We start from the raw sequence: 27,696 nt of genomic DNA, 5'->3' as shown, positions 1-27,696 counted from the left end.
ACGTCCCTGAACAGGTCAGTGGTGAGTTGGGCTGGGAAGAATTGGGATATTCTGGGCGGATATCCCGGGGAGCTGGGCTGGGATATCTGTGGTGGTCTATCCTGTGCTCGGATGTTCCGGACAGGTCAGTGCCGAGCTGGGATGTCCCGGGTCCGGTTGGGGCCCCCGGCCCACGTGTTGGTACTGTACTCAGGTGCGCTGCTGGGCGCCGGCAGGGTGCGGCGATCACCCGGCGCGTCACTGGCGGCCCTCCCCTCCCCTCCTTCTCTCCTCTCCTCTCCGCCCCCACATCACCACATCTAGATCAACAAACATGGCTGACGCCTATCTCTGGGAGTCTCTCCTCACCCACCTCGCCCCGGGGGCAGTGGCGGTGGTCTGACCCCCCTCCCTCCCCGGGCGCCGGACATGGACAGCAGCGGGGGCGACAACAGCCCGTCCCTGAGCGAAAGCGCGGGCTCCAGCTCCTGGAGGAAGTCCTGGGACAACAGCAGCACCCAGTCCGCACTCAATATCGGTGAGGGTCCGCTGGCCGCTCCTCGCTCTCCCGCCCGCGGATAGCCCCCCACCCTCAGCCCCCTCGCCTACTCCTGGGCTTTGCCGAGACATCTGCACACAGGTGCCTCCGTGACCCTCGCCCGTTCCTCTGCCCCTTGGCGGGGCTGCGCGACCCGTCCAGCCCATCACTTCCCACAGCACGCCAGATGTCCACTTCTATTCAGAAGTCACCGAGTGTCGGTGCAGCAGCGCTCTAACCCCATCCCTTGGAAGTTCCCGCGACCACGCTTCCTTTCACTGAATATAATCGCCCGGTGATAGTGGACCCTCCGCACTCGCTATCTAGTAACGTGAAAGGTTTTTCTTTGAGGTAGGTTGCTTTTAATGTTCCGCTTGGGTTTTGCGTTTGGCTTTACGTTGGAAAGCGTGTCCGCTGACCCTAATACATTGAGCTGGCGGTTGACGGGGTGTAACTTTATCTGGGACAAAACCTCTCATGTTTACAACCACATGCATTGCTTTCAACTCGTCAGAAGTCGGGTTCATCGCTGCAACCGTCATTATTGCGGTAAACTTTTAATGAAAAGCAGCGGGGTCATCTCCATCGATTTGCTTCCAATGTGTTACAATGCACTGTTTAATTTTTAGTCAACAAATGCCCGCTCCTGTTTCCTCGTTTCCCCTCCGAGGGTCGCTCAGTCTCCATTCACGCCGGCTCCTTTACCCCAGGGCTATTCTTACAGAGAGCCGAAAATGCAATATAGTTAATCGAATTCAGCCCACGGCTTTCATCACGTCTGATCACCACAAATGAAGGTTGTCACAAGGGAATGTAGTTTTGGAAGACTTGGAAATTCTGGTCAAAAAACACGAGATTCTGCAGATGCTGGAAATGCAGAGCCACACGCACAGGACGCTGAGGGAACTCAGCAGGCCAGGCGGCAGCAATGGAAATGAATGGACACCGGGTGTAAGCACCAGGGCGTTTTGGCTGAGACCCTTCACCAGGGCAAGGGTCACCAGACCCTTCTTCAGCCAGTCCTGACGAAGGGGAAACGGTCGACTGTCTATCCATTTCCGTAGATGCTGCCTGACCTGCTGAGTCCCTCCAGCATTTTGTGTGTGAGCTTCAATTAAGACGTTTAAAAAATGGCCTGAGATATCACAAGAGACCTCTTTAGATTTTAATGCATGTATTTAGAAAAGGAGAATATGGGTTGACAAGGTCAACATTGGTCCTGATTGTCCATGATTGTCATGCTGGGCCATTTCAGAAGTTAGGGTGGCTTGGGTGAGGAAGCCCACTCAACTATTGGACTGTCCCACCCCAAGAAACATGTGTGGCAACAGTCCACACATGTTGGTTTTAAGGAAGGTAATATAACACTACTTAACACATTGAGTGTGAACGTGAGGCCGTTGCATACTTACTCTTCAAAGTAATTTTTAAATCAGGAATGAAGTTTATTTTGATATGTATAATCTTCAGAAGTTAGTGAAGAGTCAGCTCTGTTTTGTGTTGGGTTTGGAGTAAAGTGATAAGATAAAGTTTTCACAAAATCACTAGCTTCAAGGGTCACAATGAATCAGAGAGTTATGCAGCACTGAAACAGGTCCGCCAGCCGACCAAAATGTCTATCCAAGCTAGTTCCATTTATCTGAGCTTGGCCCATATCCCCCGAAACCCACCATCCATGCCATGCTCTCTTTTCACTACAACCATTGGGCAGGAGGTACAAAAGCCTTAGGTCCCATACCAGCAGGTTCAGGAACAATTATTACCCTGTAAACACCAGGTTCAGGAATATTTATTACCTGTAAACTCCAGGTTCATGAACAGTTATTACCCTGCAAACACCAGGTTCAGGAACAGTTGTTACCTTGTAAACACCAGGTAGTGGAATCAAAGGTTATGGGGATAAGGCAGGAACTGGATACTGATTGTGGATGATCAGCCATGATCACAGTGAATGGCGGTGCTGGCTCGAAGGGCCGAATGGCCTACTCCTGCATCTATTGTCTATAAACTTCAGGTTCAGGAAGAGTTATTACGCTGTAAACACCAGGTTCAGGAACAGTTATTACCCTATCAAACAACAGGAATTCTGCAGATGCTGGAAATTCAAGCAACACACATCAAAGTTGCTGGTGAACGCAGCAGGCCAGGCAGCATCTCTAGGAAGAGGTACAGTTGACGTTTCAGGCCGAGGCCCTTCGTCAGGACAACACCAGGTTCAGGAACAGTTATTACCTGCAAACAGCAGGTTCAGGAACAGTTATTACCTGTAAACACCAGGTTCAGGAACAGTTATTACCTGTAAACACCAGGTTTTTTTTAGATTATGAGGACACTCAGTCCTCGTTTATTGTAATTTAGAAATGCATACATGCATTAAGAAATGATACAATGTTCCTCCAGAGTGATATCACAGAAAACACAGGACAAACCAAGAGTAAAACTGACAAAACCACATAATTATAACATATAGTTACAACAGTGCAAAGCAATACCATAATTTGATAAAGAGCAGACCATGGGCACGGTAAAAAAAAGTCTCAAAGTCCGATAGACTCTTATGCAGGCGGCAGAAGGGAGGAACCCACCCCATGATGAGCCTCCAAGCGCCGCCAACTTGCTGATGCAGCACCATTGGAAGCACCCGACCGCAGAGGACTCTGAGTCTGTCCGAAAACTTCGAGCCTCTGACCAGCCCCTCCGACACAGCCTCTCCGAGCACCATCCTCAGCCGAGCGCTTCAACCCCTCCCCGGCTGCCGAGCAACAAGCAAAGCCGAGGACTCAGGGCCTTCCCCTCCGGAGATTCTGGACCACACAGTAGCAGCAGCAGTGAAGCAGGCATTTCAGAAGTTTCACCAGATGTTCCTCTGTGCTCTCACGTCCGTCTCCATCAAATCAGGATCATGCACGGCACCCTACTTGACAAATAACAGACATCACCACCAGAGTGGCCGCTGCGAGCTGCGTCGCGCCGCCATCTTCTCCTCCTACCAGGTTCAGGAAGTTATTTCCTGTAAACACCAGGTTCAGGAACAGTTATTACCTGTAAACTCCAGGTTCAGGAACATTTATTACCTGTAAACTCCAGGTTCAGGAACAGTTATTACCCCGTAAATACCTCATTCTTGAACCGGCATGGATAACTTCACTCACCACAACTCACTTTTAATGACTTTTTACAACTCATGTTCTCAGAATTATTTATCTTCTTGTTTGCAGTTTGTCATCTTTTGCTCATTGGTTGTTTTTCAGTCCTAGTTTATGTGTAGTTTTATCTAGATTCTATTGTATTGCATTATTTTCCGGTATGAATCTCAGGGTTGTATATGTAACATATACGTAATTTGCTAATAAATTTACTTTGATTTTGACTTTGAAACCCTTCCCATCCACATATCTGTCTAAATGCCTTTTAATCATTCTAATTATACTCACTTCTACAGCTTCCTCTGGCAGTTAGTTCCATATAATCACCTGTCTCTGTATGGAAAAAGTTGCTTTTTTGGGTACTTTGAAAATATTTCTTCTCCCCTACGCCCGCGAGTTTTAGGCAACCCTACCCTGGGACGGAGACTGTGACAATCCCTCCTGATTTTATATACCTCTGTAAGATCACCCTTCAGCCTTCTGAACTTCAAGGAAGCAAATCCCAGTCTGACCAGCCCCTCCTTGTAGCTCATGGGTTCCAATCCGAGTGAAATCCTCGTGAATCTCGTCTCCACCCTTTCCAGCTTAATCCTTCCGATAGCTGGGTGACCAGAACTGTGGCAGCATGGTTCTCGTCAACCTATTACTTTAATTTTTAATTTTTATTTAGCAATACAGTGTGGTAAAGACCTTCTGGCCCTTCGAGCCAAATTGCCCAGTAACCCCAATTTCACCCTAACCTAATGATGGGACAATGTAAAATGACCGATTAGCCTTCCCGGTATGTCTTTGGACCGTGGGAGGAAATCAGAGGACCCAGAGGAAACCCGCACATTTCACGGGGAGGACGTACAGACTCCTTGCAGGGGATGCTGGGATTGAACTCTGAACTCTGACTCCTCAAGCGGCAAGAGCGTTGTGCTAACTGCTCCCTCTTTGCTAGTAACTTAGGTTCAATTCTGCTGCTGTCTGTAAGGACTGTTCATACATTCTCCCCATGACCACATAGGTTTCTAATGCTCTGGTTTCTCCCATGTTCCAAATACATACAGGTTAGTAGGCTAACTGGTTACATGGGTGTATTTGGGTGCCAAGGGCTTGTTGGGTTGGAGTGGCCTGTTTTCACGCTTCAGTAAGTAAAATCCTTCAAACGTGGTCTCATCAACAACTTGTACAGTTGTAACGTGACCACCGATGGCTTCACACTAACTTTTTGATTGCAGATTTATTTAATTAACATAATTTAAATTCCGCATCTGTCACGGTTGTGTACACATTTCTTTTTCAAGATTAGTCCAGCCAAAATTCTGACATTTCATTAACAATGTCATATAAAATGGAAAATGTCAGAAATACTCAGAAGGTGGAGCCGCGTTCTTGGAGAGGGAAAGAGTAACATTTTTGATTAACTCTTGAATTGCTGTCTGTCGTCACTGTTTGACCTGTGCGCATGTCCGGCAATTTGCTTTTATTTTTGATTTCCAGCATCTGCCAAATATTCAGCCCATTTGAATCTCCCTGGGCTGTGCTCCAGTTCCAATTTCACTCACCCGCTGAGATTTTGGGAAATTCTGTCCTATAATGGTCATGAAAAAGAGCTAATCTTTAATTAAGAAGTGTATCCAGTGTACCTATAATGACAAAAATGTTGTTCTTGAAAGGTATTTACACCAGATGATGAATAATAAATAACGATATGTGAACACAGGCAATTTATATATTGCAAACACAAAAGATTCTGCAGATGCTGGAAATCCGGAGCAACACACACAAAATGCTGGAGGATCTCAGCAAGTCAGGCAGCATCTATGGAAATTAATAAACAGTCGACGTTTCAGGCTGAGACCCTTACATATTGTCAGTTTTTTCACACATAAACCTGATCAGAACCAGGTTTATATGTCATTAGGTTTGTTGTTTTGTGGCAGCAGAACAGTGCAATACATTTTAAAAAACAATTAACTTGCAATAAGAAATGTAAAAACAATACATAGTGCATATGGGTTCAGATATCTGATGGGGGAGGGAAAGAAACTGTTTCTAAAGCATTGAGTGTACGTGTAATTAATTAGAACATGCGGCAGCCAACTGTAGATATCTATTGAAAACTATACATGTATTATGAAATTGATGGAGGTGCCATATTTAGAGGGTATTTGATATATCTTTAGTTCATGCGGTAAATTGGTAATTGAGAATGCTTTAGCATTAAGAATTCAGAACTAATCTTCAGCTGTTTGGTACTGAGGGTGGTTAATGCATTTTATTGCCTTTAATAAAGGTCAGAATCAGCTTTAATATCACTGGTATATGTCATAAAATTTGTTGTTTTGCAGCAGCAGTACAGAGCAATACATAATAAAAAAAAGCTATAAATTAAAAAAATAAAATTAAATAGTGCAAAAAGAGGGCAAAGAGTAAAGAAAATAGTGAGGTAGTGTTCATGGGTTCATTGTCTATTGAGAAATTTGATAGCAGAGTCCTTAATAAAATTGACAGATGTTCACATATTAAGAAACATAAAGTGATATGAAGTTAACAAATGAATGTAAAATTTGTATAGCTTTCAGTAATTTCAGTGTGGGAGAAGCAAGACAGTGTTTTAGTTTGATGCACTGTTACCTCAGATTCCAGCATCTCTGATATATAATGGAATTGAAACACTGTTTTAAGCAACAACATCAGGTTAACATTCACTAGGAGACTATATTAAGCCTGGTAGGTTATATTACAAACAAGAGCTTTTCCGGAGCTCTGGTAGATATAGTTATATATAGCTGTTCACAAAAGTTAATGTAAACACAAATTTTTCTGCTCCTACAGAGTTCCTAGGTCCTTGCTATTTAGAATTTATTTTGATTATGTATTTGATTGTAATTTAGAAATTATAGCAAATTATAGCATATCATTCCCTCCTTCTTGCTCCCCTGCCACTCACCCTTTCTCTCCTCTCTCACCCCACTTCCACCTTCTCATCTCCTCTCCCCCTCGCCTCTCCACCCTTGCACCTCCCCTCCCCCCTTTCCCTCCCCCCTCTTCCCTCCCCTTCTCCCCGCTCTGCCCCTCTCCCCCTTTCCTCTCCCCCTCCCATTATCACCTTGGTGTTGACTGCACCTTTTAGCTGAATGACACCCAGTGCTACACGATTGCTTAGAAGGTCCGTGTGTCTGACTGTGGGTCAGCCTCCTCCTCCACCTCCACCTCCACCTCCACCTCCACCTCCACCTCCACCACCTACACCTCCATCTCCTCCTCCTCCACCTCCTCCTCCTCCTCCTCCTCCTCCTCCTCCTCCTCCTCCTCCTCCTCCTCCTCCTCCTCCACCTTCTCCTGAGCCTCAGAAGCTGGGGACCAGCTTAAACCTGGTCTGGGCATTATTTTGTGCGGGGGGGTGGGGGGGTCCCTTTAAACATCAGCCACCTCCTGTTCCTCACTACAAGTTGCAAGCTTCGGTAAAGCTGACACTCCGGAGATGTGAAGATCTTAGGAATCACAATAGATGTCTGACACAGACCAGCAAGTTATTTCCCAAAAATATGGAGCAAGGGATAAGATAAATTCAACAGGGAATTCATGTGGAATTTCTTTAGCCAAGTACGAATGGGAATGAGTAACTCTCCAACTATGGGCTGTCCCTGGGTAAAGGTCCTAGAACATCAAACATTGTGTTCAGTGCTGGTCGCCTCATTAGAGGAAGGATGTGAAAGCTTCAGAGACGGTGCAGAGGAGATTTACCCAGGGCAGATATTGCTAATAGGACAGGGCATAATTATAAATGGAGGAGAGTATAGGGGAGGGATGTCAGAGGTGGGTTTGTTACACAGAGGGTGGGTGCATGGAATGTCCTGCCAGGGGTGGTGGTGGAGGCAGATACATTAGGGACATTTGAGTCTATTAGATAAGCACATGGATAAAAGAAAAATGGAGGGCTATGTGGGAGGGAAGAGTTAGATTGATCTTAGGGTAGGTTAAATGAGTTGGCACAGCATTTAGTGCTGAAGGGCCTGTACTGTGCTACTCCACAATCAATCTAACCCTTCCGTCCCTCATAGCTCTCCATTTTTCTACTCGTGGTAGTTGAAGTAGTGTTGTCTGTTGTTCAAGTTTAATTGTCATACATGAATACAGCTAAACAAATCAGCGTTACTCTGGGGCCAAGGTGTGAAACACAGCACCAACGGTCATACACAGCACACGGCACACATAGCACATAGAAGGTATCAGACACAAAAAAATATAGCACAAGACCCTGAGTCCACGAATGTTGCAGCTGTCTGCAGTTGAACACAATATGGCTTGTCTTCTGCCAAGCAAACAGCAGGAGGCAGCATCGACTCCAGCTTGGACGCCGTGCCACACCGACCCCAACGCCCCTTTCGGTCGGCAGCTGTAGACAGGCAGCACTGTGACTTGAGGGCAAGTCCTCGCCATGACCGAGGCTAGAATGCTCCACTAACATCCGCCAATAAATCAGTGAATCGGACTTGCACCATTCCGCATTAACAATGCCCAAGCAGGGTCTTGTGATCATAAGAAAAGCGACTAAGATGATCTCTCGCTGTCAGACTGCGCACTGCCTTCGCACGCAAGCTTCTCCAATGCCTGTCTGACACAGGCAGTGGTACGATCCATACAAAATGCAGCTCCTTCAATTTCTCCGCCAATCAGCAACCCACTGATGGGGTAGACCCGAAGTTCTTAATGTCTGGCGGGGTCTTGCAATCATAAAAACATATGTTTACAAAAGACAACGGCACCTTTAGTCGGCCCCATAAAAGCCGCTACGTTTGAGCACATCGTCTTCTTACCGGGAGTCCTCAGATGGTTGTAGATGTCGGTCTAGGATCCACATATTCTGGTGCAGTGTGGACACGAGTAAGTGGCGACTGTGATTAGTGGTCGGGTCTCTTGGTGTCTCAGTCTCCCCTTTCACAGCTGCCGTTTGTTTTCTGTGAGATCCCTCTCATATAAACAACAGGAATTCTGCAGATGCTGGAAATTCAAGCAACATACATCAAAGTTGCTGGTGAACGCAGCAGGCCAAGCAGCATCTATAGGAAGAGGCGCAGTCGACGTTTCAGGTCCTGACGAAGGGTCTCGGCCTGAAACGTCAACTGCGCCTCTTCCTATAGATGCTGCTTGGCCTGCTGCGTTCACCAGCAACTTTGATGTATGTTCCCTCTCATATAACGCAGCTCCCTTAAAACCGACTTCCTCCAGGTGCATCCTACTGAGTGCAATGTCTTCCCAGTTTTTAGATGTCATGTTGAATCTTTTCAGGCTGATTTTGGTGTTTGTTTATTGAGATACACCACGGAATATGCCCTTCTGGCCAACAGCCCCCTAATTTCACCCGAGCCAAATCACGGGACAATTTAAAATGACCAATTAACCTACCAACCAGTACGCCTTTGGACTGTGGGAGGAAACCGGAGCACCCGGAGGAAACCCACGCAGTCACGGGGAAAGTATGTAGAAACTCCGTGCAGGCAGTGGTGGGAATTGAACCCTGGTCGCCAGTACTGTAAAGCATTGTGCTAACCACGATGCTACCATGTCTGATGTGTCTCCTTTACAGTTTCCACATCGTCAGAGGTTACCAGTAAAGCTCCATTTTGGTGTCAACAGGAAGATCTAATTAAGTACCAGACTAGGTTGTGATTACAGAATAAAAAGATTATCCCCAGGTCTAACAGTAAATCCAATTTTCTGTTACAATAATGGTGCTAAGTTCTGGAAACTTGGATGTTGCTGCTACTACATTCCATGTCTCTACTTTGGTCTGCGGTTCCCTGTTACCACAATTCATATTACTACTTACTAGTTATTAGTATTCACTATTCTTTCCACTGCAGTATATTGAAAGAATGTGTAGCAGGATTTAATTCCTGCTGCTGTCTGCAAGGCATATGTATATTCTCCCCGTGACCATGTGGGTTTCCTCCGGGTGCTCCTGTTTCCTCCCACCATCCAAATACGTACCGGTTAGGAGGTTAATTGGTCACACAAGTGTAATTGGGTGCAGTGGCCCGAGGCGCCGGAATTCATTTAAATTAAATGAGCAGGTGAAGGATAAAGGAACGGACGAACGCACACAAAACAGTGGAGGAACTCAGCAGGTCAGGCAGCACGCACGGAAGTGATTAAGCGGTCAACGTTTCGGGCCGGGACCCTTCTTCGGGATTGGAAACAAAGGGGGAAGACGGCAGAAGAAGAAGAAGGTGGGGTGAAGGGAAGGAGAGATGTGATAGGTGAAGCCAGGTGGGTGGGGTGAAGTAAAAAGCTGGGAGGTGATAGGTGGAAGAGGTAAAGGGCTGGAGACGGATGAATCTGATAGGACAGGAGAGTGGACCATGGGTGAAAGGGGAGCACCAGGGGGAGGTGATGGGCAGGTGAGGAGAGGAGGTAAGAGGGAGGCCAGAGTGGGGAATTGAGGAAGAGAGAAGAGGAAGGGAGGAAATGTACCTGAAATTAGAGAAATCAATGTTCGTGCTGATGTGTTTATGAAAGGTGTAGAGATGTGTTGAAAGGGTGGATAGAGCAGGGGTGGGAGGGGTTGAAGTGTCGCGTTCTGGGCTGTTTAACACTGAAACAGAAAGGCATGCAGCTTTTGGCTTCTTAGTCTGTTTTCCCAGCCTGTACTCCTCTACACTGCAACAGTGACAACACTTCAAAGGTATTTCTTGCGCTAGAAAGCGCTCTAGGGCAAGCCAGGGTCATAAAAAAAAACAAGATACAAGTGTGAGTTCTTTCTTGTCTTCCTACAGCTTCAGCTCAGATGCTTAATTGCTTCATTATTGGAGCTCGCAACTAAGTGAAGAATTTAGTGCAACTCCCTCTCATTTCCTGACTGAAGCATGGGCGAGACTTTCCTTGCTTTTGTCCGCAGCCGGATCTCTAAGAGGATTGAGTTCTCCAAGAAACTCTTAGTCACACGCAGTTTCTGGATGAACGCCCCACCAATACCTGCTTCTAGGCTCACATGAGGGGAAAAAGGACTTAGAAAAAGGTTTCTTCTGTGGCACAATTAGGCAGCACTTCTGCCTTTGACCCATTCATGACACTTGACCACAAAATCAAGGTTGACGTTGCCAGAGTTAGATGTTAAAAGCTGGTAGGAATGTTGGTGACATGGCAGTGTCGCAGGTATTGCAGAATCAGAATCAGGTTTATTATCACCGGCATGTGACGTGAAATTTGTTAACAGCAGCAGCAGTTCAATGCAATACAGAGAGAGAAAAAAATAATAATAGGGTCATAGAGTCATTGAACACTACAGCACAGAAACAGGCCCTTTGGCCCATCTAGTCCATGCCAAGCTACTATTCTGCCGAGTCCCACCAACCTGTATCTGGACCCATAGCCCAACATTCCTCCCTTCCGTGTACTTATCCAAACTTCTCCTAAAAGTTGAAATCGAAACCACGTCCGCCACTTCCTCACCGAGCACTCTCAACACCACGAGTGAAGAAGTTGCCCCCATCTTCCCCTTAAACATTTCACCTTTCACCCCTAACCCATGATCTTTAGTTCCAATCTCACCCAAAATTAGTGGGAAAAGCCTGCTTGCATTTACCCCATCTACACCCCTCAAAATTTTGTATACCTCTCTCACAACCTTTTCCCTGTTACTCAGGTCCTCAAGTCCTTGTAAATTATAATGATAAATAAAATAAAACATAATAAATAAACAAGTAAATCAATTATGTATATTGAATAGATGTGCAAAAACAGAAATACTGTATTTTAAAAAAGTGAGGTAGTGTCCAAAGCTTCAATGTCCGTTTAGGAATCGGATGACAGAGGGGAAGAAGCTGTTCCTGAATCGCTGAGTGTGTGCCTTCAGGCTTCTGTATCTCCTACCTAATGGTAACAGTGAGAAAAGGGCATGCCCTGGGTGCTGGAGGTCCTTAATAATGGACGCTGCCTTTCTGAGACACCACTTCCTAAAGATGTCCTGGGTACTTTGTAGGCTTGTGCCCAAGATGGAGCTGACTAGATTTACAACCTTCTGCAGCTTCTTTCGGTCCTGTGCAGTAGCCCCTCCATACCAGACAGTGATGCAGCCTGTCAGAATGCTCTCCACGGTACAACTATAGAAGTTTTTGAGTGTATTTGTTGACATGCCAAATCTCTTCAAACTCCTAATAAAGTATAGCCACTGTCTTGCCTTCTTTATAACTACATCAATATGTTGGGAAAAGGTTAGATCCTCAGAGATCTTGACACCCACGAATTGAAGCTGCTCACTCTCTCCACTTCTGATCCCTCTATAAGGATTGGTATGTTCTCCTTCGTCTTATCCTTCCTGAAGTCCACAATCAGCTCTTTCGTCTTACTGACGTTGAGTGCCGGATTTTTGCTGTGGCACCACTCCACTAGTTGGCAAATCTCACTCCTGCATGCCCTGTTGTCACCACCTGAGATTCTACCAACAATGGTTGTATCGTCAGCAAATTTGATGATACCTGAGCCAATTCTCGCTGTCCTTCCCCGTGACTGCGTGTTTTTCCTCCGGGTGCTCTGGTGTCCTCCCACCTTCCAAAGATGTACAGGTTAACCAGTTAATTGGTCATCTGGGTGTAATTGGGCAGTGCAGGCTCGTTGGGCAGGGAGGGCTTGTCACTGTGGTGTATCTCCAAATAAAATAAATAAAAATTAACAATATTTCTGTAGCTCCTCACAACTGCAGGGTTCTGACTGACGGTGTTACTACTTTTGAAGTGCTGTCACTGTTCTGGCTGGAGACCAGTGTGGTGCACAAGAGAAGCATGAAGCCAGGTATCCTGCTTTGCTGATGGTGGCTTAGATATGATTTCAGGCCGAACTCTGTTAAAGCTTTAGGCTGCTGTTTGTCGTGGGACCTGCCATTGTAATACCTCATTGAAGTGCAGAGAAAGGAGGGATAAGGAAATTGTGTGGGAAGAAGGATTAGACCTAGGAGAAGAATAAGGCCATTCCATCAAGGCCCTCCTCTCCCTGTAACCTTGACACCTTGACTAATCAATAACCTATTAACCTCCGCTTTAAGTGAGCCGATGACTTGGCCTCCACAGCCGTCTGTGGCGAGAAACTTACCACAGATTCACCTCCCTCTGGCTGAAGTTCCTCCTCACCTTTATTCCAAAAAGGATGTTTCCCTGGACTTAATTCCTTGGAGTGTGGGAGAATGAGGGAAGATCTGACAGAGGTATACAAAATCACGAGGGGAGGGGGTGCAGTGGTGGTGTCTTGGTCAGCGCCGCACCATTAGCGACCCGGGTTCAATCCTTCCGCTGCCCGAACGCTCACCGTTAGGCCTTTGATTACCAGTTTGGCACATCGTGGGTGGAAGAGCCCGTTCCTGTGTGGTACTGTTCTGTGTTTTATACAAAGAAAACCATAAATCGAGTGAAACATCAGCCACCATCTGAAGGCCGATCATGTAAAGGGATGCAGTTTGTGCTACAGTTATCCGAAGCTCTATTTGGACCACTCAGAGTTTAGTTCTGAACAGGAGAGTGCTCTCACTGGCCACTCTATTAAGCACACCACTGTTGTAGCATGTGGTTATTTGAGTTGCTGTCACTTCCTGTCAGCTTGAACCAGTCAGGCCATCCTCCTCTGATCTCTCTCGTTAACAAGGTGTTTTGCCCTCACTGGATGTTTTATTATTTTCCGCACCATTCTCTGTAAACTCTAGAGACTGTTGTGCGTGAAAATCCCAGGAGATACTCAAACCACCCCATCTGGCACCAACAATCGTTCCACGGTCAAAGTCACTCAGATCACATTTCTTCCCCATTCTGATGTTTTAACTGAATCTCTTGACCATGTCTGCATGCTTTTATGCATTGAGATGCTGCCACATGATTGGCTGATTAGATATTTGCATTAACGAGCAGGTGTACCTAATTAAGTGGCCCCTGTGTATAATTTCAGGATGATCAGGAGGATGAGGTTGAGAAACAATTGGTAGATATGGGTGGGTTTGCCACGAAGGAGAATTTTAAGACTGAGGCAAAGATAAGTTGAGTACTATGGTCAGTGTCCATGGGCTAGGGCAGGTTCTTAATGGCGGAAGAAATAAAGCAGGTCTTACGGCCCTCATCGGCACTGGTATTGGTTATAGACACGCCTCAGCACATCACAGGGATCAGGAATCTGTCTGTACTTCTTGCTGCCTTAGTAAACCAGCCAGCATAGTCAAAGGCCCCACCCACCCGGAACATTCTCTCTTCTCCCCCCTCTCGTCGGGCAGAAGATACAGAAGCCTGAAAACTCATTCCACCAGGTTCAAGGGCAGCTTAGACTTTTGACCGGATCTCTTGTATGATATGATTGGCTGTTGGCCTCACAATTACCTTGTTATGATCTTGTACTTTATCCTTTACCTGCGCTGCACTTTTACACTTTACTCTGCATTGTTTTCGTTTGACCTTATTCTAACTCTGAGCGCTGTGTAATGATTTGATCCGTAAACAGTACACAAGACAGGCTTTTCACTGCATCTTGGTATGTGTGACAGTAATCAACAAATGCTATTACCGATTATTGCCACATATACTGAGGTATAGTGACAAGTGTTTGTTTGCCTGTCATCCACACAGATCATAAGTCCATTGAAGTGGTCAGTGAGATGTAGGATAGAGTGTAACAGTTACAGAGAAAATAGAGTGCAGGGGGCAGAGTGGGGTAGATTGAGAGGTCAGAAGTTCATCTTCAGCATGTAAGAGTCCATTCATGAGGTACCAAAAGTGCTCTCAAGGTTTTGTTTCTTCTGGAGAATCACTCACAAATGCTGCAGGAACTCAGCAGGTCAGGCAGCATCTATGGAAAAGAGTAAACGGTCGACATTTCAGGCCGACGTCCTTCTTTTGTATCTTCTGCCTGACGGGAGAGGGGAGAAGAGGGAATACCTGCTCAGTCATTCGTATGATTGAGCGGGACGGTAGCGTACAGTTAACATAACGTTATTACAGCGCCAGTATCTGGGTTCAACTTCCACCGCTGTGTGTAAGGAACTTGCACGATCTTCCTGTGACCTCGTGGGTTTTCTCCCGGGTGCTCTGGTTTCCTCCCACATTCCAAAGGCATAGGTGTTGGTAGGTTAGTTGGTCACATGAGTGTAATTGATAAAGTTTAAGGGAATGGGGGATTCTCAAGATTCCTGTAAACAATGGGTTCAGGACTGACTATGTCTGTGACTGCAGTGTGTTTGAGTGATGTCTCACAGCTGCTGTCTTTGGAGAAAGATAAGGGTTAACGTTCGCCCAGATCCACATAGATGTCTCTGGGCTTTTCACACCTTTTGGTTTTGACAAAGAGCAGTACCTGATGGAAATTAGACAGAACATTCCTTTCTTAATTAAAGCATAAATTTGATTGATGTTCTTATCTTTGTAATTAAGTTGTGGCTCCAGCAAACCAGGTAGGGCACTCCTTTCTTTAATTAAGGTGGCTGGAGTGTTTAACAAATTGATTATACTTTTGTATCAATAGTCCATTGACTTGACCGGAATAGTTATCAAACTGATTGTTCTTTTGTATCGGTGGCCTTATAACTTCCGACAATTCTGACATCGGGCAGTGAACTTGTAGAACCGCCGGGGAGATGAGAAGGATTCTCTCCCTGATGTCGGGTCCGAGTTCACTCGCCGGCTGAGTTTGAAGAAATAAACGGATGAAAAGATAAGTAACGATCTTTTTGTGCTGTCGTTATTTGTTCTAGCAAAGTTACATTTACATAATTGGGTGGAGTGGGCTCGTTGCCTGTTACTGTGCTGTATCTCTAAGTAAAGATCGTAGCTCAACATCCCATATTTGGTGACAGAATGTGTGGTGACATTTGTGGGCTGCCCCCAGCACACCCTTGGGTATGTTGGTTGTTAACGCAAACGGGGCATTTTGCTGTATGTGCACGCGACAAATAAACTTGGATCTTGAATCCCTTGGTTCCTTTTGTATGAACATCCATCATTCTTGGACTTGAATATGTTCTGCATCTCGACCTTCCAGCTTCCTCAGTGCCTCAGTATCTTGTGCTCAGGCATGCGACAGAGACCTCCTGAGAAGTGTTCGAGCTCTCCACTGAGCCACAAGTGGCAGTAAAGCATGTCTGGTGTAACGCACACAACATTGTGGAGGAACTCAGCAGCTCAAGCAGCATCAAACAGCTGGCGTTTCGGGCTGAGACCTCTCATCAGCATTCATTCACCTCTGTTGGAATTCTTTGAAGAAATAACAAGCAGAATAGGCAAAGGAGAATAGGTGGATGCTGTGTACTTGGATTTTCAGAAGGCCTTTGACAAGGTGCCACACATGAGGCTGTTTAACAAGTTGAGAGCTCATGGTATTACAGGACAGATAATAGCATGGATAAAGCAGTGGCTGATAGGCAGGAGACAAAGAGTGGGAATAAAGAGAGCCTTTTCTGGTTGGCTGCCAGGGACTAGTGATGTCCACAGGGGTTGGTGTTGAGACCAATTTTTTTTTACATCATATGTCAATGGAATTGATGCTTTTGTTGCAAAGTTTGCAGATGATATGAAGATAGGTGGAGGGCAGCTAGTTTTGAGGAAGTTGAGAGGCTTTAGACAGATTAGGAGAATGGGCAAAGAAATGGCAGATGGAATACAGTGTTGGGAAGTGTATGGTCATGCAGTAGAAGAAATGGAAAGCATAGACTGTTTCCAAAATGAAGAGAATATTCACAAAAATTTGTGATGCAAAGGGACTTGGGGGGTCCTTGTGCAGGGTCCCCTGAAGATTAATTTGCAGGTTGGGTCCATGTGAGGAAGGCAAATATAATGTTAGACTTCATTTTGAGAGGACTAGAATACAAAAGCAAGGATGTGATGTTGAGACTTCATGAAGCACCGGTGAGGCCTCACTTGGAGTATTGTGAGCACTTTTGAGCCCCGTATCTGAGAAAGGTGCACTGAAATTGGAGAGTGTTCAATGGAGGTTCATGAAAAAGATTCTGGGATTGAAAGGCTTAGCATATGTGTCTGGTGGCTCTGTGCCTCAACTCACTGGAATTCAGAAGAATGAGTGTGGATCTCATTGAAACCTATTGAATGTTGAAAGGCTTCATTAAAGTGGATGTGGAGAGGATGTTTCCTATGGTGGGGGAGTCTAAGATCAGGGGACACAGCCTCAGAACGGAGAGACATACATTTAGAATGGAGATGAGGAGGAATTTCTTTAGCCAGAGTGGTGAAACTGTGGAATTCTTTGCCTTGGGCAGCTGTGGAGGCCAAGTCTTTGGGTATATTTAAGGCAGAAGTTGATATATTCCTGATTAGTCAGGGCATAAAGGGATATGGGGAGAAGGCAGGAAATTGGGACTGAGAGGGAAATGTAATAGTGGAGCAGATTCGATGGGCCAAATGGCCTAATTATTCTATATCTTTTGATTGGCACGATCTGACAGGATGACTAGTAAATTTCTCTGTATCTCAGGACATGTGGTAATAATTGGAATTGGTTTATTATTGTCACATATACCGAGATGCAGTGAAAGGCTTGTCTTGCATACTGTTCTTACCAATCAGATCATTACACAGTGCATTGAGCTAGAATAATGTAAAAGAATAATAATGCAGAATAAAGTGTAAAAAGCTACCAAATAGGTGCAGAGTGTAAATAATAGAGTACAAGAACATAACCATAAGACAAAGGAGCAGAAGTCGGCCATTTGGCCCATCGAGTCTGCTCTGCCATTTTATCATGAGCTGATCCATTCTCACATTTAGTCCCACTCCCCCGCCTTCTCATCATAACCTTTGGTGCCCTGGCTACTCAGATACCTATCTATCTCTGCCTTAAATGCACCCAATGACTTGGCTTCCACTGCTGCCCGTGGCAACAAATTTCATAGATTCACCACCCTCTGACTAAAAAAAAAAATTCTTCGCATAACAAGGTAGATTGTGAGGCCGGGGATTCATCTTCTCATCCAAGGGGTCCGTTGAAGAGTCTGATCGCAGTGAGGTAGAAGCGGACCTTGATGCTGGCAATATGAGCTTTCAGGCTTCTGCACCCGCGATCACTGTTCTACGTTCATGGCCCGGTGCAGTGAACGACTTACTCCTGTACTTTGCCTCACGTTGTGAAGTTGGAAAGGGGTTGGAAGCAGAAGACAGCACACACAGAGAAGACACTCCTAATCAGAGTGAGGAGAATAGCAACGCTTGACTGGCCAACTGCCAACGTTTGGGCTCTTTGTTAATTCCAGAAACCTTAAGGTGGAGCCCCTGGAACTCGAATAGACTTTCAAAACGAGTTTTTATAAAGTTGGTTTTCGCACAGTTTGAGCTTTCTCTGTTGAGCAGCTCAGCTGGTGTGAGGTTACCACTGGCCCCAACACCTGAAGCTGGCATGCCTGTCAATTCAGTTCCAGTGACTGCGCACATTTAGTATTACAGCAAGGCACAGTGTGCTGTGATCTGCCCTATTAAATGTGGAGCGGTGCCCAGGACCAAGACCACAGCATTTGTTTGGCAACCTTGCAAGCCCTTCAGTTAACTTAAATTTAGATTTTTGGCAGCTTGGTGAGAAGATCAAGTTAAATGTCAATTCTAAGCTCTTTTTTTTTCGTTCTTGCTTTCCTCAAGACCATGAAACATAAGAGCAGAATTAGGCCATTTGGCTCATCGAATCTGATCTGCCATTCCATCATGGTTGATTCATTATCCCCCTCAACCCGTTTTCCTGCCTTCTCTCCGTAACCTTTGACGCTCTTACTATTCAAGAAAATATCACCCTCAGCTTTAAGCTCCCCCAATGCCTTGGCCTCTGTGGCAATAGATTCCACGGATTCCCCGCCCTCTGGCTAAAGAAATTCCTCCTCATCTCTGATTTAAACGGACATTTCCCTATTCTGAGGCTGTGCCTCTGGCCCTAGATTCGCTTGATATAGGAAACGTCCTCCACGTCCACACTATCTAGGCCCTTCAGTATTTGATAGCTTTCAATGAGTTCTTCCCTCATACTTATAATCTTCAGTAAGTACAGACCCAGAGCCATCAAACACTCCTCATACGTTAACGATTTCATCCCTGGAATCATTCTCGTGAACCTCCTCTGGACCTTCTCCAATGACAGTGGCATTTGAAGTGTCATCGGTTAATCTGTTCTGTACCTTACAATATTTAATATTAATGTACTTTAGTTCATTATTTATGCATGATTCATCTGTAGGTTTCATCTTTACTTCCATGAATTATAATGTGATATGTGTGTTATGTGTACTACAGTGCTTTATACTCCCATTCTGAGAAACGTTGTCTCGTTTAATGGTATACATGTGTATAGTTCACTGACAATAGACTTGACTTGTCTCAATCAAGGTGTTTGTGTGATGTGCTGTGAGCTGATTCCTTCTTCTGGTATTTTGCCCAGGAGGCCAAAGTGACTCCTTTCAACACCAACTGAATCCCAGTTATCAATAATTGAGGCTAGAGTCAAAGCTTAATATAGCAGCTTTGGCCTAACTAGTCAGTGCCAAGTAAGGTGTCCATCTAAACTTGCCCCATCTGGCTCATATCCCTCTAAAACGTTGCTATCCATATACCTATGCAAACGTCTTTTAAAAGTCATTATTGTACCGGCTTCGACCGCTTCCTTTGCCATGTCGAGGGCGGCACGGTAATGTAACAGTTTGCAGCGTCAGTGATCGGGGTTCCATTCCTGCCGTTGACTCTAAGGAGTTTGTACGTTCCCCCTGTGAGTGTGTGGGTTTCCTCCGGGTGCTCCGGTTTCCTTCGGGTGCTCCGGTTTCCTCCTGCACCTCCAAAAAAAAAGTCCGGGTTTGGGTTAGTAAGATGTTTGCATGCTGTGTTGGCGCCAGTGGGAGGGAGGAGAGGGTTTGTTTTGTTGTAGCTATTGTTGCTTGTGTTGTTCTATGTTGAGGACATGATGGAATGTGTGGCAGCACTGGTGGGCTACCCCCAGCACATCCTGGGCTTTTGGTTATCGACACAAACTCCGCCTTTCACTGTATGTTTCGATGCACATGTGACAAATAAAGCCCGACTTTCTTTTTGTTTGTTCCATATTCAAGCCACCCTTCCGCTACCTTTTATTTTTTAATACAGATTTACCTAATTATCTTCCACAGCTGCTTTGGCGGGCTCAAACATGCCTCCGATACCTCTGGACACTAATCTTGTGATTTAAGCATGGCGCTGCTATACATGAAGGACGTCAGGTTTTGGTTCTCACTGGCTTGTCTGGATCCTCATTGTGACAGAATTGTCAGAATCGGAATCAGGTTTAATATCACTGGCGTACGCCATGAAATTTGTTGTTATGCGGCAGACTACATCATGATGCATTGTAATAAAAACTGAAAAGTACAGCAAGAAGTAAAAGTTAAATGAACAGTGCAAAAAAAGAGAAAGAAAGTAAGTGAGGTAGTGTTCACAGGTTCTACGTCCATTCGGAAATCCGACGGCAGGTGGGAAGAAGTTATTCCTGAATCGTTGAGTGTGTGCCTTCTGATGAGATCTGCACTGCTGTACTCGGGTCTGGTCCTGATAAAGGGTCTCAGCCCGAAACATTGACTGATTATTCCTCTCTATAGATACTGCCTGACTTGCTGAGTCCCTCTAGCATTTTGTGGGTGTGTTACTCTACATTTCCAGCATCTGCCGAGCCTCTTGTGGTTATGCTGTGCTGGGGGTCCGTGCGAGAGGGGGACAGAAAGGAGACGGCATTATGGATAGCTAACACACTACATTAATGGAGACTCAAGGTTACAGATGCTGGAAATCTGGAATAACACACAAAGCTGGAGCAATTCAAAGCTGCCTCATCTTCTGGCTCCTTTGTGGGTTACATTAACACTTCCAAAGCATGACAACAGTCTGTGAAGTGTATAACAAGGGGAGGTGTTCACTCTTTCCTGTGAATGATGCCTAAGGAAGTAAAGTAGACTGGCAGCCAAGAACTGTTCTTGGGGGAGTGGAACAGTTGTTCATCTGTGAGTGGTACAAGTGGTATAGTGTCTACAGGCTGATTTATACTCCTGCGCAGGCTCTACGCTGTAGCCTATGCAAGTGACCTATGCCTTTGTGAGCATTTATACTTGTGCGTTGGTGTGTTGGCGTCGCTCTGCAATTCACCACCAAAACGTTAGTTGGCGGTGGGGTTTCTATGCCACTGTGTTGAGTTTCTTTGTGTACTTCAAACAACGGCGACTGAAACTGAGCGCATCATGTTGGAGTTGGAGCTAGTAAATGTTGAACAAGACCTACTTTTGCAAACACGAGAAATTCTGTAGATGCTGGAAATTCAAGCAACACACATCAAAGTTGCTGGTGAACGCAGCAGGCCAGGCAGCATCTCTAGGAAGAGGTACAGTTGACGTTTCGGGCCGAGACCCTTCGTCAGACTTACTTTTATTGAAATTACTGCAGCGCAGAAAAGAGAGAAGACATCGGAGGAGATGGTGTGTACGACCATTGAACGGATTGAGGCAGAAGGAGGGTGAATTTTCTGTGCTTGTCCGGCCACTGAGAGATATGGACGAGGAAATGCATTTCAGATATTTTTGGATGTCAGCAGGTAGATTTGACGATTTGGTTCATAGTCTCCAAGCGATGCTACCAAGCGGACCAATCACAGTTGTCGTGGTCTGCGTCTCCGCGACGCATAGTTACATTTTTGGGGAAGTGCGCGTCAGGCTACGGCATAGGGTACGCGGCTACGCCGTACTTACGGCGTAGATTTGACGCAGCAGTATAAGTTGGCCTTAAATCTGTAATGATCGCTGAAAAGCTGCATTGGAATTGAAATTCATTGACACAGGAGGTTCTGCAGGTCAGGCAGCATCCATGGAGGGGAATAAGCTGTCTCGAGCTGAGGCCCTTGCTAATGGACCTGGTTTAAGACCATAAGACAAAGGATCCAAATTAGGCTATTCGGCCCATCAAGTCTGCTCCACCATTCCATCATGGCTGATTTATTGTCCTTCTTAACCCCATTCTCCTGCCTTCTCCCCATAACTTTTGATGCCCTGATTAACCCAGAACCTATCTACCTCCGCCTTAAAATATACCCAATGACTCGGCCTGCACAGCTGCTGGTGACAGTACTTTTCGCAGATTCACCACACTACGGCTAAAGAAAATTTTTCCGCACCTCTGCTTTAAATGGATGTCCCTGTATTCTGAGGTTGTGCCCTCCTGTCCTGGACGCCCCCTCTATAGGAAACATCCCCTCATTTGCGTTAACAACCTGAGGGTGAGATAGGGGGCTACACACAGCATGCAGCCAATATTCGGCCAGTGTCCAGTGGCCTCGGAGTTGAACTCAGACACTGGGCCTTCGACTACTCTAATGAACTAGGAGAGATTAACAGACTTGGTGGGGGGGGGGGTGTCTGGCCAAATGGCCTCGACTTCTAGACTTCCAATTCAGTCCTCAGGCCTCAATCTTAGCATTGACCCAGCACCAGCCAATCACCGAACACCAGGCCCCCAAACTCTGGAATTGTTGATGACAGGACTCCGAACACTGGGTTGCCAACTGTCCCGTATTAGCCGGGACATCCGGTATATTGGGCTAAACTGGTTTGTCCCATACGGGATCGCCCTTGTCCCGTATTTCCCCCGCTAAGGTGGAGTGTTCCAGTGAAAACGTTCGTAAGCTGAAATGGCGTAAAGCGAAGAAGCAATCACCATTAATTTATATGGGAAAAATTTTTGAGCGTTCCCAGACCCAAAGAATAACCTACCAAATCATGCCAATAACACATAAAACCTAAAATAACACTAACATATAGTAAAAGCAGGAATGATATGATAAATACACAGCTTATATAAAGTAGAAATAATGTATGTACAGTGTATCAGAATCGGGAAGATTAAGCTAAAATTGATTTGTAGAAACCAATTGGCATATACATGTATGTGCACATCACGTATGCACACTTCGTGCATGTGCACACAGGTGCCCGCACAAAGCTTCATGGTCATGGTAGTCTTTCTCGGGGTAAACACAAGTGTCCCATATTTGACTGCTACTTTTGTCCCTTAGTTGGGAGTGAGAAAGTTGGCAACCCTATCCGAACACCAGGCCTCAGACTCTGGTCTCACCAATTCGTGAAGCCAAGGGGGTCGTCGGACCTCGTTCCTCCTGCTCGCACAAAACTCCGACTCCGGAAACTGCCGTCAATTCGGTGATCCTGTGGGAACCAACCAGCAGCCCTTGTCCGCGGTGGTCCGCAGTAAATTTTATCCACATAGACTTCAGTAAAGTATTTGGCAAGGTCCTTCATTGTAGGCTGGTCCAGAAGGTTGAGTTGGGTAGGACCCACAATGAGTTATTAAGATCTATCCAATACTGGCATGGTCAGTGAGGCAAAAGAGTGAGTGATTGTGGAGGGATGATTCTGACTGGAGGTCTGTGACCAGTGCTGTTCCACAGTGATTAGTGCTGTGACCTTTGTTTGAGAGAGAGAGAGAGAGAGAGAGATAATTAATTAATTTGCATAAAAATATAGAGGGTTGGATTAGTAAGTGTGCAGCCCAGATGAAAATTGGTGAATAGTGAGGAAGGCTGCCAAACTTCCGGTTAAGATGGCACCTCTGAACGTGTGTGACAACTAACTGGTAGTCAGAAAGCGAAGAAATTCAACTACAACATCTCTAAAAATATCTTTTCTGAGGTACAGTAACTATAAAAAGTACTCACCCCCCCCCCCGCCCCCGGAAGTTTTCATGTTTTATTGTTTTGGAACTTTGACCCACAGTGTACACTGATCAACAGAAAAAGACTCTTTTGTGTCAAAGTGGAAATAGATCTCTGCAAAGTGATCTAAATTAATTACAAATATAAAACACAAAATAATTGATTGCATAAGTATTCACCCCCTTTAATATGACACACCAAATCATCCCTGGTGCAGTTTTAGAAGTCACATAATTAGTTGAATGGAGATCACCTGCGCGCAGTTAAGGTATTTCAATTGATTCTAGTAACAATACACCTGTAAGTGGAAGGGCTAACTGCTGGTGAGTCAGTATCCTGGCAAAAACTACACCATGAAGACAAAAGAACACTGCAAGCAACTCCACAAAAAGGTTATTGAAAAACATGTCAGAAGAAGGATACCAGAAGATTTCCAAGTCACTGAATATCCCTTGGAGTACAGTTCAGTCAGTCATCAAGAAATGGAAAGAATATGGCACTGCTGTAAATCTGCCGAGAGCAGGCCATCCTCAAAAACTGAGTGACCCTGCAAGAAGGGGACTAGTGAGGGAGGCCACCCAGAGACTTATGATAACTCTGGAGGAGTGACAAGCTTCACTGGCTGAGATGGGAGAGACTGTGCATACGACAACTGTTGCCCAAGTGCTTCACCAATCACAGCATCGTGGGAGAGTGGCAAAGAGAAAGCCACTGTTGGGGAAACAAACTCACATGAAATTACAGATAGAGTTTGCCGGAAGGTATGTGGAAGACTCTGAAGTTAGCTGGAAGAAGGCCCTATGGTCTTATGAAACTAAATCTGAGCTTTTTGGTCATCAGGCTAAACACCATGTTTGGTGTAAGCCAAACACCACACATCATCAAAAACACACCATCCCTACCGTGAATCATGGTGGTGGCTGCATCATGCTGTGGGGATGCTTCACTACAGCAGGGCCTGGAAGGTTTGTGAAAGTAGAGGGTGAAATGAATGCAGTAAAACACAGGTAAATCCAGGAGGAAAACCTGATGCAGTCTGCAAGAGAACTGAGACTTGGGAGATTTGTTTTCCAAGTATAAAGCCAAAGCTACACAGGAATAGTTTAAAAACAACAAAGTTAATGCCCTGGAGTGGCCAAGTCAGAGTCCATACCTCAAACTAATTGTGAATTTGTGGCTGGACTTAAAAACGGCTGTTCACTTACGATCCCCTTGCAATCTGACGGAGTTTGAGCAGTTTTGTAAAGAAAAATGGGGAAAAAAATTGCAGTGCCCATATTGCAAATCTGATAGAGACCTCTCCACGCAGACTCAATTTGTGATTGCTGCCAAATACTGACGAAGGGGGTAAATAATTATGCAATCAATTATTTTGTGTTTAATAATTGCCGTAAATTTAGACCAGTTGGTAGATTTTTTTTTCACTTAAACACGAAAGAGTCTTTCCTGTTGGTCGGTGTCAAAAAAGCCAAATTAAATTCACTGTGATTCAATATTGTAAAACAACAAAACATGAACACTTCCAAGAGGGGTGAATACTCTTTATAGGCACTGGAAATTGTGTTAAATGATCACCACTAACAGTGAAGGGGTGGGCGATGGTGAGGTGAGTTCAGGGGATGGGCTGAGATGGTGTGTTGCAGAATTTTTGCAGATGGAGTTCCGATGCTCCGGGAGGTCTGGGTGCTGAAAGGAGAAGTCGGGGCTCAGACAGAGAAGTTCCAATGTTCATTCAACTGGCCCCGGTATGAGTTTGGATCTGGGCGCTGAGCTGATTTAAAGAGTGGCTTTGGGTTGGGTGACGAAACCTGGGCCTGGAACGAGTCCTTGTCTCGGCCTGGAGCCTTTCGTAGTAGGCAAGGTATCTTACACTTTTTAGACCTTTTAAATGCTAGCTCAGATCGAAGGTGAGAGCCAATTTTTGCTTGTTCTCTGCCATCTTTACTCTTCTTTCCAGGGCCCTGGAGCCTTTCGCTGTTCCATTGTTGTGTCAATTTAAACGCCTGTCCAGATAGACTGAAAAGGCAGGGTGTTGGGATCCGAGGCAAGAGCTGATTTTACTCGTTCTCCACAATGGTCATCTCCATGGTGCTGAGGCTGTGAAGACTGCCCCAGCTGCTGTGCTCCATGCCCGCTGATATGATGAATTGATAAGCAAGGCTTTGGGCCTACTCTCAGCTGCCCTGGGGTTTAGATCCAAGGACTCAATTTTGGTTCAGAGTGCTGTTGTTCGCTTCAATTGTTTGCGAGATTTTTTTTTTCATTCTCTTTCACATTGAGTGTTGGTCTTTTATTTTTATTCTTTATTTTCTTTAATTGGGTTCTTTCAGGTTTCTTGCTTTGCAGCTACCTGTGAGCAAGTAAACCCCAAGGTTGTATGATTTATACATTCTTTGATAATAAATGAATCATGAATCTTGAAAGGATTCAGCAGGATATAGATCAGATGGAAATTTGTGCAGAGCTGTGGCAGATGGAGTTTAATCTGGAAAAGTGTCTGGTGATAAACACGAGATTTTGCAGATGCTGGAAATCTGGAGCAACACCCAAAATGCTAGGGGAACTTAGCAAGTCAGACAGCATCAATAGAGAGGAATAAAGAATTGACTTTTTGAGCCAAGACCCCTCATCAGGACTGGAAAGGTATTGATTCTTTTCCTCTTCAATGTTCAGAGTTCAAAGTAAATTTATTATCGAAGTACATGTATGTCACCATGTACAACCCTGAGATTCACTTTATTGTGGGCATTCACAGAAAATACAAAGAAACACAAAAACCACACACAACAAGATACGAAAACAGTACTTGGGTTGTTATGTAGTGGATGTTGTTGAGACCAAATTTGGAGTATTGTTTGCAGTTTTGGTCACCTACCTACAGGAAAGGTATCAATAAGATTGAAAGAGTACAGAGAAAATTCACAAGGACGTTGACATGTCTAGAGGACCTGAATTGTATGGAAAGATTGAACCGGCTAGGACTTTATTTCCTGGAGCTTAGGAGAATGAGGGGAAATTTGTTTGAGGTATAAATAGGGTAAATGCAAGCAGACTTTTTCCACTGAGGTTGGGTGTGACTAGATTTAGAGGTCATAGGTTAAGGATGAAAGGTGAAATATTTAAGGGGAAACTTCTTCACTCAGACAGTGGTGTGAGTGTGGGACAAGCTACCAGAGGAAGCGGTGGATGTGGCAACATTGAAGGAAAGTTTGGATAAGTACATGGAAGGGAGGGGTATGGACGGCTGAGGTTTAGGTGTAGGGTGATGGAACCAGGCAGAAGAACAGTTTGGTACAGACCAGGTGGACTGAAAGGCCTCTTTCTGTTCTGTGGTGCTCTATAACTCTATGAATGAGTGCTCATAACTGTGCCGTGAATGTACCCTAGAAGCCTGGCAGTGTCTAACTTGGATTTTGTCAAGACATTGCACTGTGTATACAATGACATGGCTGGCTATGGACCTTGAACTTAACTTTCCTGCCACATTTCCTTCCTGGAGGGGAGGAGAAGATGGCGGCGCAACGCAGCGCGCGTGGCTGCTCTGAAATGATACCGTACTTGTTAAATAGGTACTGTGCACAATCCAGATTTGATGGAGGCAGACATGAGAAGCACAGAGGAACATCTGGAGAAACTTCTGCAGTTGCTACTGTGCAATTGAGAATCTCCGGAGGGGAAGGCCCCGAATCCTCGGCTTTGCCTATTGCCGGGGCCGGGGTCGAAGTGCTCGGCAGAGATGGTGCTCGGTGTCGGAGGCTTGAAGTTTTCGGACGGACTTAAGAGTCGGCTGTGGTCGGGTGCTTCCAGGATGCTGCATTGGCAAGTTTGCGGCGCTGGAAGCTCATGGCAGGAAGAGAGTTTCTCTTCCTTCTACCGTCTGCATGAGATGATGGGACTTCCGAGAGACTTTGAGACTTTTTTTTTAACCGTGCCCATGGTCTGTTCTTTATCAAATTATGGTATTGCTTTGCACTGTTGTAACTATATGTTATAATTATGAGGTTTTTGTCAGTTTTTTTAGTCTTGGTTTGTCTTGTGTTTCTGTGATATCATTCCGGAGGAACATTGTATCATTTCTTAATGCATGCATTACTAAATGACAATAAAAGAGGACTGTGTGCCCTCATAATCTAATCCAATCGAACATTGCCGTATAAATCCGATACTACAGACAACAGCCGAAGACGTGAATACTTTGAGTATGGAATTCGCGGGGAATTGACCAATGTTTTATTTCGTTGCTAACACAATTAAACCCTGATATTGCAGCTGGCACGGTAACAGCTTTATATTAACTGCTGTGCTACTGCACCGCCCTGTAAATTCCTAAAGGGACGTCCCTTTAGAACTGAGCTG

The 27,696-nt window shown here is 45.3% G+C and overlaps 1 protein-coding gene across 1 annotated transcript in view; it reads left to right on the top strand.

Moving 5' to 3' along the window:
- Nucleotides 1–296: 296 nt before the first annotated feature.
- Nucleotides 297–27,696, top strand: part of LOC134344531 (uncharacterized) — a 103,159-nt gene continuing 75,759 nt past the window's right edge. Inside the window, exon 1 of the mRNA XM_063044494.1 lies at nucleotides 297–517. Coding sequence (XP_062900564.1) covers nucleotides 409–517 — 109 coding nt within the window. The 5' untranslated portion in view covers nucleotides 297–408. The remainder of the gene's footprint in view (nucleotides 518–27,696) is intronic.

Source organism: Mobula hypostoma, chromosome 3 (genome assembly GCF_963921235.1).
Source record: "Mobula hypostoma chromosome 3, sMobHyp1.1, whole genome shotgun sequence".
NCBI classification, from domain to species: Eukaryota; Metazoa; Chordata; class Chondrichthyes; order Myliobatiformes; family Myliobatidae; genus Mobula; species Mobula hypostoma.
The sequence above is the reverse complement of the archived record's forward strand: the minus strand, read 5'-3'. Positions and strand labels throughout refer to the sequence as shown.